We start from the raw sequence: 12,015 nt of genomic DNA, 5'->3' as shown, positions 1-12,015 counted from the left end.
ACCCCTAGAGGTTTCCTGAGGTCTTGGGAGGGGAGAGTGACTCGCACTCCAAAGAGAATGCGGACTTCGGTGTGGGGAGAGACTTATTCCTGCACGGAGGAGCCCAGGCGGGGCAGCGGCTGGCTGGCACATTCCCCCCAGCGCAGTGTCGTGTGCAGAGAGCATTTCTGTCTCATGAATGTTGCAGATGGTGAAAACCCTTTTCCAGGCAAAGCAAAGCAAGCCTGAAGCAGTCTGAAAGATGTCACAGATCTGTGCGTATTTCATTTTCTCTTCCTGCTCATGGTTGGTTTTTGTCTTCTCTCTAGCGACAAGAAAAGGAAGCTGGAAGCCAAACAAGAACCCAAACAAAACAAAAAGTTGAAGAAAAACAGAGACATGAAGAATAAAAAAGATATGAAACTGAAGCGTAAGAAATAGGAGCGAGGGCATCCATGGCTGACGCGTAAGGCGATGGCCCCGGCTTGCTCAGCTGTCTCCAGCCGGACCGGGCGCTGGCCTGATTGCTAAAAGCCACGAAGTCCCCATCAGACCTGGAAGCTGGCTGGGAGTTCAGTCTGCAGGCTGAGCTTGGCTTAAGGCAACGTCCCTTCTGCGCTGGTCTGCTTAGAACTGGACGGTCGGGCAGAGCTCTGGTGCAGCCGGGGGCCTGTCTCTCCCCCACCCCCCGCCCAGGCCTTTCCCCCCACAGGTTCACACTTTGCTTCCTCTCACCTGTGTGGAAGCCACACTGACTCTTGTCCCTTTCAGACATTTAAATACACAGCCTTCTGGTGATGCTCAGGAGGCCCCTGGTGGAGCCCTGGGCCTCTCGTCGAGGCCCAGAGCATCAGGGGCTCTGGTCCGACCACGTGGCCGTGGCAGGTCGCTGTTCGTGCGCAGGACTGTGCTGTGTGTAAACTGTTCTTCTGGCTCCGCGGGCGTGTTGCCCTGTGTCCAGGAAAGCCTGAGCTCTTCACTTAGGGAGAATATGATATTGGGTCCCCAGATCTGTTATTTCATCTATTTGGGAAAAAACGTGCAAGATCATTTTGCTAGCAGGGGTGAGGGGGAGATACTCTATTTTAATAAACAACAAGCTAGAAAGACCAAGTGCCTGTGGGTGCTCATTGAGCCCACGTGGGTGGGAGTTGCGCCTCGCACTGTTTCTCCTGGTGGATCTCGGCTGCCCGGTAAATCCCAGAAGGAGTTGGTATTGAGGCCAGGGCTTACTGACCCAGAAGCCTGTTGGAGAAGTGGCCGGCACCCACTGTGCCAGCTGTGGTCCTTCCAAGGGACATGCTGTGGCTCCGGGAAGCCAGCTAGCTGTGCTTCTCCCAAGCTTCTGTCCGGTCATTTGGTCCCTTCTGTTGGGGACAGGAATTGTGTGGTGGCTTCACACATACATTGGTGTGTCTGTTTGATGGTGTCTACTTTCTGGTTCCAATTCCAGTCCAGTATTGCTGAAACCTTGAACCTGAAGGTCCCTGCTGGTTTCTGTAGGTCTGTTCTTTATCCCTGTCACTGAAGGTGAGGAAAGCTCGAGGTGGAAGTGGGCTCCGTTGTGCCCTTGTTCTGATCGGGGGTCCCCTGCACCCCGCGGTGAGCTGGTGATAGTGCCACACAGCTCCCTGGCTGCGTCAGCCTCGAGCTTTGTGCTTGTTGGCCGTTTTATGTGTAAAATTCACCTGGAGGCATTGGGCACTGACCTTCCTCGGCTTTTCATAGAACTTAAAAGGATTGCTCTTCCAGGAGTCCAGAAACCCTTTCCCCAACCCCGCTGTGTAATCGGGGTTCCTGGCACGGAAGGAATGGGAACTTCTGGACAAAGAAGATTAAATGCACACCTCCCAGGCTCACACCCACAACAAGGAGAGCAAATTCTGCCCGCACTGGGGACCCCTGCACCTCGCCTACATAGGGTTAGGGGTCTTTTGTCTCCTGGATCCACAGGTTCCTGTCCAAAGACCCTCTGTAAGGCCTGCAGGAAAGTTCGCCGAGAGGGGCAGTGAGAATTTCTGATCCACTCTTTTTCAGGTGAGTGCCCAAGCCTATCTTTCAAGTGATTTTCTTAGGAGAGTGACTTAAAAGCAAAGTCAGAATCCCGAATGGCCAGAGCTGGGTGGTTTCTTAGAACTATCTAGCCATGTCCCCACATGGGTGTGGGGGCACAGGTGACGGAGCCCTTGCATGGCATCTCCAGCCCGGGAGCCTGGCCTGTGTCCTGTCCCAGGATGCAGGGAGATGTGCTGGGAAGCCAGACCTGGCTTCAACACTGCTCTGCCCTGAGCCTCACTGTGACCTTGGGCACGCCACTTTCCTCCGCCGGCTGTCCAGGTCCACATCTGTGAGATGCAGGTGGCAGTGACCGCTCCCATCTCCTGGAGCGTTGTGTGAAGAGCGGACAGTGGGGACTGGCGTGTGGCAGGTGCTCAAGAAGCCTCCGGGTCGTGTGGCTGCGTCTGCATAACCAGGGGACCTGCTCAGTGACACTCAAGCTTAGTAAGGCTTCGGGAGATGGGCTTTATTTTAAAACAACCTAAGCTGAAGAGCCCCACTTGGGCGGCAAGGAGATGGTGCACTTTGTGGTGTGGCCTGTCCGGTTCTCAGGCTTCCAACAAGGTCATTCTTCTCGGAGACAGCCTTCCCTGGGACAGAAAGAGGAAGTGAGCATTCTGCCTGCCCTGTACAGTGCCGGCCCTTTTATTTGCAAAGCGTATGTTCCTAAACAGGTCTCTGCACTTTGAGATTGTGGTCTTGGGTTCCCCTCCAAACCTGAAAAAGCATACCTCCCCCAGACCTCACCATCTGGCCCCCAGACAGTGACATCTGTAAAGCTAGGCTGTCTCAGGAAATCTCATTGGCGAAATGCATTCAGATAGGCTGGCTAGGAGTGCTGTCACCAGGACAGGGAAGGGAGCTGGAGGAGCCCGAACAAAGACTTCGTAAATGGTCTCCATCCTCCTGAGCTGGGAGGGGTTAATGCTGGCCTCGTGCTTCGACTGCTCATCTGGCCCTGGCAGTCCCTAAGGACTCCAGAGTGACCAAGAGATGGACACGAAGGGGTTGTTGGGGTGGGGAGGGCAGAGGAAATAAGTGATTGGCATTGGAAAAATGTAGACTTATTATCTGAGGGCCATTAACACCAGCAGCCAGTTTGTATGCCTGGAGGAGGGCGGGGCTGCAGCCCCTCTGGCCTGAATAGGAGGGTCAGACCTCAGCTTTGGGAGAAGCATGCCCCTTTCTGTGAAGAGTTGGGTAGAGGAAATGTCCTGTGGATTCTGCAGAGGGGCGGGGGCGGGGGGTGGCGGGAAAGGGAAGGCCTGAGGCTCTCCTACGGGGCTCAGGTGGTTCAGCGAAGGAAACCGTTTCTATGATCCTGGTGTCCGGCTGCCACTGGGCAACCAGCAGAGAGCAAAGGATGGGAGGGAAGAACAGGGGCAGGAATGCAGGGGACCCTCACGTCTGGAGGAGTTTCCTTTGGGGACAAGGCCCAGGCTCCAGATGCCTAGTGCCAGCCTTCTCTTTCCTGCAGGATGGCTGGAGAAAGCAATCCCACGAGTCCGGAATGGATGGTCTCAGCCCCATCCAGGGACGCCCGTGAAGATCACATGCCTGTGGCTGCTAATAGCAGAAGCGGGCAGCTGGAGGAGGTGGCCCCGTGCTCTGGAGCAGTGGCCCTGAGGACATGGCCCAGCCACCAGGGGTAAGGTCACCAGACACCCCCAGGTCTCTTCTAGTTCTAGCCCTTATTTCTGTGATTGAAGTGCTTTCTTAGTGTGCTCTGCTACACATGGGCTCAAAGGGTTTACATGGCCTTCCCTTTTCTCTGCCCCTGAAAGAGAAAATGGCTGAGCTCTCTGGGTACTTGACTGAGGCGCGTCCTACAGGGGGGAGGAGGGGAGGGGCTTGTGGGGAAGATGGAAACCACACCGGAAGGGTGGTTCCTGCTGATGGCAGGATGACAGGGACAATCCTTGTCCTCCCTCTATAAGGGCCTCTGCCCAGAACGATGGCACCAAGGGCCGCGCCTCCTCCCTGTGTCCCCCAGAGGGCGCTGTGGGCCCACGCAGTCCTCTCCCCGCCTGGGCCAGGGCCCCACACCGCAAAGCTGGGCATCAGGGCTTTCCCAGACATACCGCAGCTGACCCCACGAGGTCTTCATGTTGTCCCCCAACTCCTGGCTTCTGGCCTGTTTCCGAACCACAGCACTTGGGTTCATGTTTCTAGAAATTTTTCTTCCTACCTCACGTAGCAAACGTTAAAAAAAAAAAACAACCTTTATTTCTACCTGGACTTTGTGCTTAAACTACAACCAGTCCCAGACCTTTGGGCCCCAGTCACCAGCTTACTGTTCTCCCTGTATTACCAGGCGCACGTGCCCTGTCTCCACCTCGCTGGGCCACACAGGCCTGGATGGTACAAAGGTCTGCAAACATCTGTCAACTCCAACAGCAGCTCCCACGTGAGGGCCACGGGGTGGCGTGAGCTCAGGGGAGATCAGAAGAGCCCCTGCTGTTCCTGTGTGTGGGCTCCAGGCCCCACACACCAACACCTTCTCTGTCCTGATCAATGGCACGTATCTGTTTAACACATGGGAACAAGTTTATCTCATAAGCTACTTCATTTGATGGAAGAGGAACACCAGGGCCCGGTGGGGGACCGGTGCAGCTCCGGTCCTGGGTGAGGGGAGTAGTGGGGTGCCTCAACCCAGCTTTCAGCAGGAAGCCTGAGTAACCAGGGAATTAGCCCTGGGCCCTCTTCCTGGTCCTAAATGGGCTCTTGCCCAGCTCTCAGTAACCTTCTATCAGGAGTGACGAGACCAAGGTCGTTGTTAACAAGTGTTTATTGTTAATAAAACCATGGTACATTTACAATAAGTGACAACATTAATGTATAGTTACAGTATCATACAATATTACAGCAATAAAATAACGCCTATTCCTTTGTACATCCAGCTCAAGCAGCTAGTCAAAAATATTTTCCAAGATTGCAAGCCCCCAGGGGCTTTTCAAGGTAACCAGAGTGACACCTCCTGAAGTAAGTGCCCAGGGCTTTTGGTGAATAAATAGTTTCTAAGGTGCAGCCAGACAGCCTGAAGAAGACGACACCCAGAGCAAGCTGTCTGGAATGCTCCCCCAGTGTCTGGTCCATAAATGTGACAAGTGTCCAGCCTGATGCTGCCCCTCTCCCTAGGGAAGTCCGGGCCTACAGCAGGCCCAGGGCAGGTAGGTGAGAAGCAGCAGGTCTCCTCCCGGCCCTTCCCTCCCACCGGTGCCCCACCCTTTACACCCCCAGGACCCGCAGCTCCCAGTGAGAAGCGCCCCTTCTCTAGCCCAAGTTGAAGGACTCAGCCAGGGGTACACTTAGGGGTCTGCTTCCTGAGCCCACAGAGGCGGCCTAAATCTGGGCATGGGGTTTCAGAATTGGCCCCTAAAGAAACCAGCAGCAACACAAGCTGAGGCCCCCGGCCTCCTCCATGCCGCCCTGGGCTGAGACTGAAAGCTCTGAAGGCATCAGTTGGGGAACTGCTCCACCACTAACTGAGCAGGTCTGTGGTCCCCAAAGGAGGGCCTCTGTGGGCCTAGACACTAACGAAAAGAGGACCATCTGTGCAGGGATCTTCAGGCCCCCTGGAGGCTCATATCAAGGCTTCAGAGGCACAGCCTTGAGGAATAAGTTCAGGGATTTGGGCAGCCTTTCTGACATGATGTTGAGGAAAAATACCAGCTTCTGCATGAAGTGGCCTGGGGCCCAGACTCTGTGTTCTCTACATTCATCAGGATGCCCGTACCCCGCCAGGAGCCCCAGATGGGAAGGTCTGAGCTTATGGAGGCTTGGGGACTGTGGGCAGTTAGCGCCTGGAAGGCATGGTCAGAAGCTATTTCAAGCAGAGGTGAGTCAGAATCAGCCACAGATCTCCAGGAGGAGAGAAGTGGCACAAGAGGGTGAGTACACTGCGGCCCTCAAGGTGCAAACAGTATGGGGGTTGGGAGTGGAGGGAAGGGCCACCTTTTGACCTTATCTGCCCATTACTAGTCAGGCAGACACAGCTCTGGGGCAGAGGGGTGAAGGTGGGGCTGCCCAGTGACAGGAGGGCTCAGAGCACATCTACCTGCCTAAGGACATATCGACGTCAGAGAGGAGGGCTGGAGAAAGAAGTGGAAACTGAGTCCCATAAGCCTGGCTCCAGGAGGGCCTCAGCCAGTGCCCCTGCCCCCTCCACAGGGCCGTGAGCCATCCACGGGCCCTGGCTACGTCCTTGTTCAGACGTCCCCTGGAAGCCCTTGCTCCCAGCCTCTCATGCCTCCTGGGATGCTTCGAGACAGAGCCCTGGCTCAAAGGGCGCTGGGTGTGCTGACCTGCTGTGCGCCCAGCCCCCTCACACCCGGGAGGTGATGTAGATGGAGTGCACGCGCTCGGCCAGGGTGCTCTGCAGGTCCTGCAGCGGGTCCAGGCCCTGCACTTTGCTGTTGCGGCCGTAGATGAGCTGCCGGAAGGAGTCCTGCTCAAGCAGGGCCTTCATGTGCTTGAGGAAGAAGCCTTCACAGAACAGGGCCAGCTCGGGGGCATTGTGGATCTGGGGGGAGGGGGGGGTGGTGAGAGCCACAGCCTTAGCACAGCCCTGGCACGGCCCCACCTGAAACCACCCTCTCCCCTCCCCCAGGTATTACCCATGGACTGTGGCCCAGCACAAGTCTTGGCCTTTCCCTGATCTGGACTCCTTCCATAAGCATCACCTCCAGCTTGGACTAATGTGGGTTCAAATCCCAACTGTGCCACCAGAAACCTCACTTGTTCTTGGCCCCATCATTTTCTTTGCCTACTTCCCACTGCCGCCATCACTGAATGGTGGCCATCCTTGTTGGGGCAGAAGCTCCCTCACTAATGGCAGGGTCAGGGGGTTGGCTTGAGGCCTGGCACCAGAGCAATTCACCTGGCTGATGCTCAGTAACTACGGTAACTCGAGAAATATCAAGGGTCGGCTCTGGGCCAGGCACTGGGCACCAAGTTCTGAGGTCCAGGTCTCTGCCGTGTGCGCTTAGGGCTGATGCTCTCCTTCGGGGAGACAGAAACCAGAGGACCGAGCAAAGTTACAACAGACTGTGGTCAGTGCTGGGACGCGCACGGGCAGGTGATGGTTGTGCGGCAGGGCCTCAGCGGGGCCAGGGGAGGTGGGCGGGCCTTGTGAGGTGCTCAGGAAGGTGCTTCCCCGGAAGGGGGGATGGTTGTCACAAGACACCCAGGGCAGGCGCTAGCTGAGATAGAGCCACAGCACAGGGTGAAAGGGAGATGTGGGTGGAGTCTAGGGGCTGTGTCAAGCATGGTATTTAGTCTGCAAACAGAGGAAGATTTGTAGGAAGAGGGTGTTAAGTAGAGGAGTGACATGGTCCTAAAGCTTTTCAAAAAGCCTGTGGACTGCAGGGTGAGAGTCAGAAAGGGAGAGGCCGGGCCAGTGCCACGGTCTGGAGAGGGGGCAGTAGCTTGGGGCAGGAGAGGCACGTGGGCAGACTGTGGATGTGTTCACAGGGAACTGGCCTAGATGAGGGAAATCCTCAAGTTTTGAGTCTAAGCACCTGAGCAGATGGCCATGCTGTTGCTGAGGAGGGGGGAAGACTGAGGAGGACAGGTTGGGGGAGAATCAAAGCAGAACCTGGGGAAGTGATGGGGCTCAGAGAAGCTCAGTCCTTTGCCCCAGGCACCCCTGGCCTGGCACAGCTGGAGTGTGAACTGGGGTCCGTGAGTGGCATGACTACAGAGGGCTTTCCTACCTGCCTCCAGGTCTCTAGCTGCCCTGCAGCCCCCGTTTCTTAAGCCCCGGCGGGCTCACCTTGGCGTACTTGTACGTGTTCACGGCACTCTCCACGCTGAGGGTCTGGGAGCACAGGATCTCGCAGTGCCTCTGCAGGGCATCCAGCTGGAACAAGCTGGCCGCCGACAGCAGCTGGGGAGGAGGGGGCAAAAGGCAGCCTTGGATGTGGGCAGCCAGGCCTGTGGCCCAGGCATCCCAGAACAGAGCTGCTTCGTGCAGGGGGCCCTGTGTTCTAATCCTCGGGGCCCTGCCCGCCTCAGCAGGTCAGGTCTGAGGACGGATTTATTTCTGTTCCAGGCCACCTCGGTATTTGCTGGGACACCTTCCTGGAAGGCACAGGATGGGTGACAGACGCTGGTTGGGATTCCTGACATCACAGAAGGTCTTCAGTTAAAAGCTTTATGCTTTGTCTACATGATCTTGTAGCCAGGCGCTTGGCCAGCAGGGGCTCCATTTTCTAAGTGCAAGGAGGGGAGTGGGAGGCCCTGTTGCCTATGATCCTCCTGGGTCTATTATCTCTACTGGGGAGCCTTCCAGCTCCCCACCCCAGGCATGGCCCAGGAGGCGGTGGGCACCCAGTTCCCTGTCACTGGATGAGAAAGGACAGCAGGGAATCAGAATGTCCTCGAAGAGCCCACCTCCCCTCCTTGGCTCTCCAATGCCATGTCTCTGAGCGTGGTGTTGAGACCAGAGGCCAGGCAGGGGGCGCACCGACTCCCATGTCCCCCCAGCGCCAGGACCTCACCTCCAGGATGTCGGCAGCTGGGATGTCCATGGCTTCTGTCCCTCCGTAGTACAGGTACTGCATCATCATCTGCAGCGGGAAGAGGCATGAACACCGTGTGGCCCGTGGCCCCCACGTCCTCTGGCTTCAGAGTGCTGCACTTCGTCCCACGCCTGGCCATGCCCCCCACATGTGGATGCGTGCACATCACCCGGTCACTGAAGCGGATACTTCGTGCAGTCTCTACAGGTCAGCCCCGAGACTCTCCCTCCTGACTTCCTGCTTGTATGACAAGCTTCCCCCCACAGGATGGTTTCACTCTGATCCTCACAACAGCCCTGTGAGCCCAGAAGGGAAGGTATTGTTCATAGATGGGGAAACTGAGGCCCAAGGAGGGAAGGCAGCATGGACTCAAGTCACTCGGGTCTTCTGACTCCCACAGCAGACTCCCAGGCAACACAGTGCTCATTTCTCTTCTTACCTAAATTGTAAATAGGGGCCTGGGAGGAGGGGGGCTACCCTCAGAAGCTGCTTCCAACTTTCCGGCTGTGCTAGGACTCCAGCGTGGAGGTGAGAGCCAGACCCTGTTCCCCCCCTGGAACTGTTCCCTTGGAAAGCAAGCACAGAGCTGGGGAGAGATCTGGTCCAGAGGTCACCTCACAGCCTGGCCCAGACCTGGGGCTTATGGGAACAGAGGGCCCGGATATCAAATGAGGTGGCCTAGGACTGGGGAAACTACATTTAATTTCATTGAGGTTTGTCACAATCTCTGCCAATCACGCTGGAGCCTGGGAGGTTCCCAGTTAGAAAAAGAAAAATGGCCCTGGTTGGCTGCAGAACCAGCCCCAGCAAGGAGCTGGCAAGTGTGTAAATAAACACGGCTCCGGCTGGCACAGTTGGGCTCTGTTAGGAGCAGGCCGCCTGGCTGGAAGAGGCACCAGAGGGTCTAGGAAGCAGCTCAACCTTGGGGGAGAAAGTGGGGAGATGGCCAGCCTGCCCAGGCCTGAGGTCAGTCCCCAGAGACAGTCCCTCCCCACAGAGTGGGGAAGGTGGTGGGGGTGGGGGGCGGGAGAGGGGCTCCCGTGGGCCTCCAGCAGCCCCTGCTGGAGCAGAGATGGAGGTGTCTGTCCCTCCAGGAGGTGTCCGCCTCAGGTGGCGTCCCCCATGTTGGGCATGGAGTGGCTGTTCAGGACAACACCAGCAGGACTGCCTAGGACGATCTAGCACTGGGAGTGGAGCAGGCTGGGGGACAGGGTCTCCCAGGCTCGATGGCTAAGGGGTGGCCTTGGGTGTGGGCCGAGAGACAGGAGGCCGGAAACTTGCAGCTCTCCTTCCCAGGCCCCATGGCTCAGTGGCTGGTTTGACAAGGCCCAGCCACCTGTGGCCTTGCATCTCCCTGAAGTCACTTAAATGGTGTTCAGCCAGGGCTGAATTCCCTGGGAACTTCGCTGCTGGAGGCTGGGAGGCGGAGGCAGGTTGACTGTGCGAAGCCTGGCAGCCCCAGGGTCCCGACAGGCTGCTCTGGGAAAGGCCTCTGGCAGGGTCAGCTGCAGAGGTGGTGGCAGGGTCTCCTTCGGTCCTGAACAGGCCCCCAGGGAGCTGACTACAGGAGGCCGCAGGTGCTGCATGGACAGGGCTGGGGTCAAAAGCCAGGTAAGACCAGCAGGGCTATTCCTCTAAGGCCCAGGTGCGGTCAGCAGTGACATTGGCAAGATCAATGCTATAGCCACAGGCCACATCTAGCTTTTAAGTACTTGGAATAAGACTGGTCTGAACTGAGATGTGCTGTGTCAAATACACACTGCATTTCAAATGCTTATATTTTACATTCTTAGTATGAAAATACAGTCGTTAGTTTTTATATTGATCACGTAATATTTTGGCTATGATGGGTTAAATATATTACAATTAATTTCACTTGTCTCTCTATGCTGTTTTATGTGGCTTGCATTATCTTTCTCTTGGAGGGCGTAGCTCAGAACTCCTTGGACCTGTTTCCTTCTTTAAAAAACAAACCTAATGGGGGCGCCTGGGTGGCTCAGTCAGTTGAGCGTCCGGCTTCGGCTCAGGTCATGATCTCACGGTTCATGGGTTCAAGCCCTGCGTCGGGCTCTGTGCTGACAGCCAGCTCAGAGCCTGGAGCCTGCTTCGGATTCTGTGTCTCCCTCTCTGTCTGACCCTCCCCTGCTCACACTATCTCTGTCTCTCAAAAATAAATTAAAACAAAACAAAACAAAACAAAAACCTAATGAACTCCTTCCCATGCTCCCTCCTTCCCTCCCAGTGCTGTGAAGGCCAGGTAGGTGCTGGAGGCTGCTCTGAAACGTTCAGGCTCTATCACTCCCCAGCTGTGTGACCTTAGGTAAGTTACTCAACTTCTTTGTGCCTCTGACTCTTCATCTGTGAAGAGGTAACAATACACCTACACCTCCCAGGACTGTGCTATGCTATGAAGCTTTACTGAGGAACACAGGCCAAGCACCTGGAGCCACGCCTGCCTAAGTGACAACGAAGGTGACCTCTTACTAAGCTTCTGTAGGTTAAAGGTCAAACCCTTCATGTGATGGCACCTTGGGGCGGCTTCAGACTTGTTTCTGGATGTTCTTCTAAACCACTGACCACACTAGATCAGAGGGCGTTTCCTGCACACGGCCTGGTCTCTGCTTCCGTGCACATGGTCCCCCCTTGGGGCTCCCAGTGGCTGGCCCGCTGCCCCAGTCCCGGACGGCCTCTGCACACTTGGGTTCGATGGCCCTTCCCTGTGCTCCCCGCGCTCACCCTCTTGCAGTCCCATCTCCTGGTGGGCGGGACTCGGTCCTGTTTAGTGCCATCCCCACAGTGCCCACAGATGGCGAATGCCAAGTAGGTGGGTGAAGGGAGCATGAGGAGGAACAAGGCCAATGTGGATGGGGGCTTCCTGTGCCTCTATGAGACCGACCTCTCCCCCTAGGGCACAGAGTTGTCCTGTGCAAGGCTGGGCCCTGCACCCACAGCCCAGCTGCCCCTGGCCTAGGACTCAGCCCCTGGGGGTCGTCCCTGCGGCCGGAGCCCACCACACAGCCTCGAGACTTGTAGTCGCCACTTTCCAAAAAGGAGCTCTCAGCCGGGGCTCCTCCCTCCGATTGGCGGCCAGCCATGGTTTCCATCACGCACCACCCTCTGATGTTCTCTGGAGCTTAGGGACTGAATGACCTGACCTTGGTCTTCCACAACCACGCCAGGCTCACCGGACTTTTTCTGCCTGGCTGGGGTCTGAGGCTGGGGAGGGGCTGAGCAGCCCCCACCTTGCTTCCCAAAGTGTGCCCCACCCCGGCCCCGCCTGCAGGCTTGGTCATGTGCAGGAGGCAGGGGCGGGGGGCTGGCCATGGGGACCACAGAGAAGTCCAGGCTGTGCTGCGGGGAGCTTGCCCTGAGGCATGAGGGCTCATGCATGTGTGCTGGGCCTTACATGTCTGTCTGTCTGCCCACGCAGCTGTTCGGTGGTCAGAGCTCAGGACTC

The 12,015-nt window shown here is 56.8% G+C and overlaps 2 protein-coding genes and 1 long non-coding RNA gene across 5 annotated transcripts in view; 2 read left to right on the top strand and 1 right to left on the bottom strand.

Moving 5' to 3' along the window:
- NAT10 (N-acetyltransferase 10) overlaps nucleotides 1-1,092 on the top strand; it is a 31,631-nt gene extending 30,539 nt beyond the window's left edge. For all 3 annotated transcript variants that reach the window (XM_029956109.1, XM_029956110.1, XM_029956111.1), the window contains one exon: nucleotides 309-1,092. In XM_029956109.1, coding sequence (XP_029811969.1) covers nucleotides 309-420 — 112 coding nt within the window. In that variant the 3' untranslated portion in view covers nucleotides 421-1,092. The remainder of the gene's footprint in view (nucleotides 1-308) is intronic.
- A 2,233-nt stretch (nucleotides 1,093-3,325) lies between these two features.
- LOC115305978 lies at nucleotides 3,326-12,009 on the top strand. Its single transcript, XR_003915117.1, has 4 exons — nucleotides 3,326-3,685; nucleotides 4,352-8,765; nucleotides 10,104-10,169; nucleotides 10,801-12,009. It is a non-coding gene; the product is annotated as an uncharacterized LOC115305978 (long non-coding RNA).
- Nucleotides 6,277-12,015, bottom strand: part of ABTB2 (ankyrin repeat and BTB domain containing 2) — a 165,326-nt gene continuing 159,587 nt past the window's right edge. The window contains exons 15-17 of the mRNA XM_029956112.1: nucleotides 8,538-8,606; nucleotides 7,811-7,924; nucleotides 6,277-6,559 (exon numbers count right to left, since the gene is read on the bottom strand). Of these exons, the coding sequence (XP_029811972.1) occupies nucleotides 6,362-6,559; nucleotides 7,811-7,924; nucleotides 8,538-8,606 (381 nt within the window). The 3' untranslated portion in view covers nucleotides 6,277-6,361. The remainder of the gene's footprint in view (nucleotides 6,560-7,810; nucleotides 7,925-8,537; nucleotides 8,607-12,015) is intronic.

The sequence above is a fragment of the Suricata suricatta genome, chromosome 11 (assembly GCF_006229205.1).
Source record: "Suricata suricatta isolate VVHF042 chromosome 11, meerkat_22Aug2017_6uvM2_HiC, whole genome shotgun sequence".
Lineage (NCBI taxonomy): Eukaryota > Metazoa > Chordata > Mammalia > Carnivora > Herpestidae > Suricata > Suricata suricatta.
Note: the sequence above shows the minus strand (reverse complement) of the source record. Positions and strands in the feature narration are given on the sequence as shown.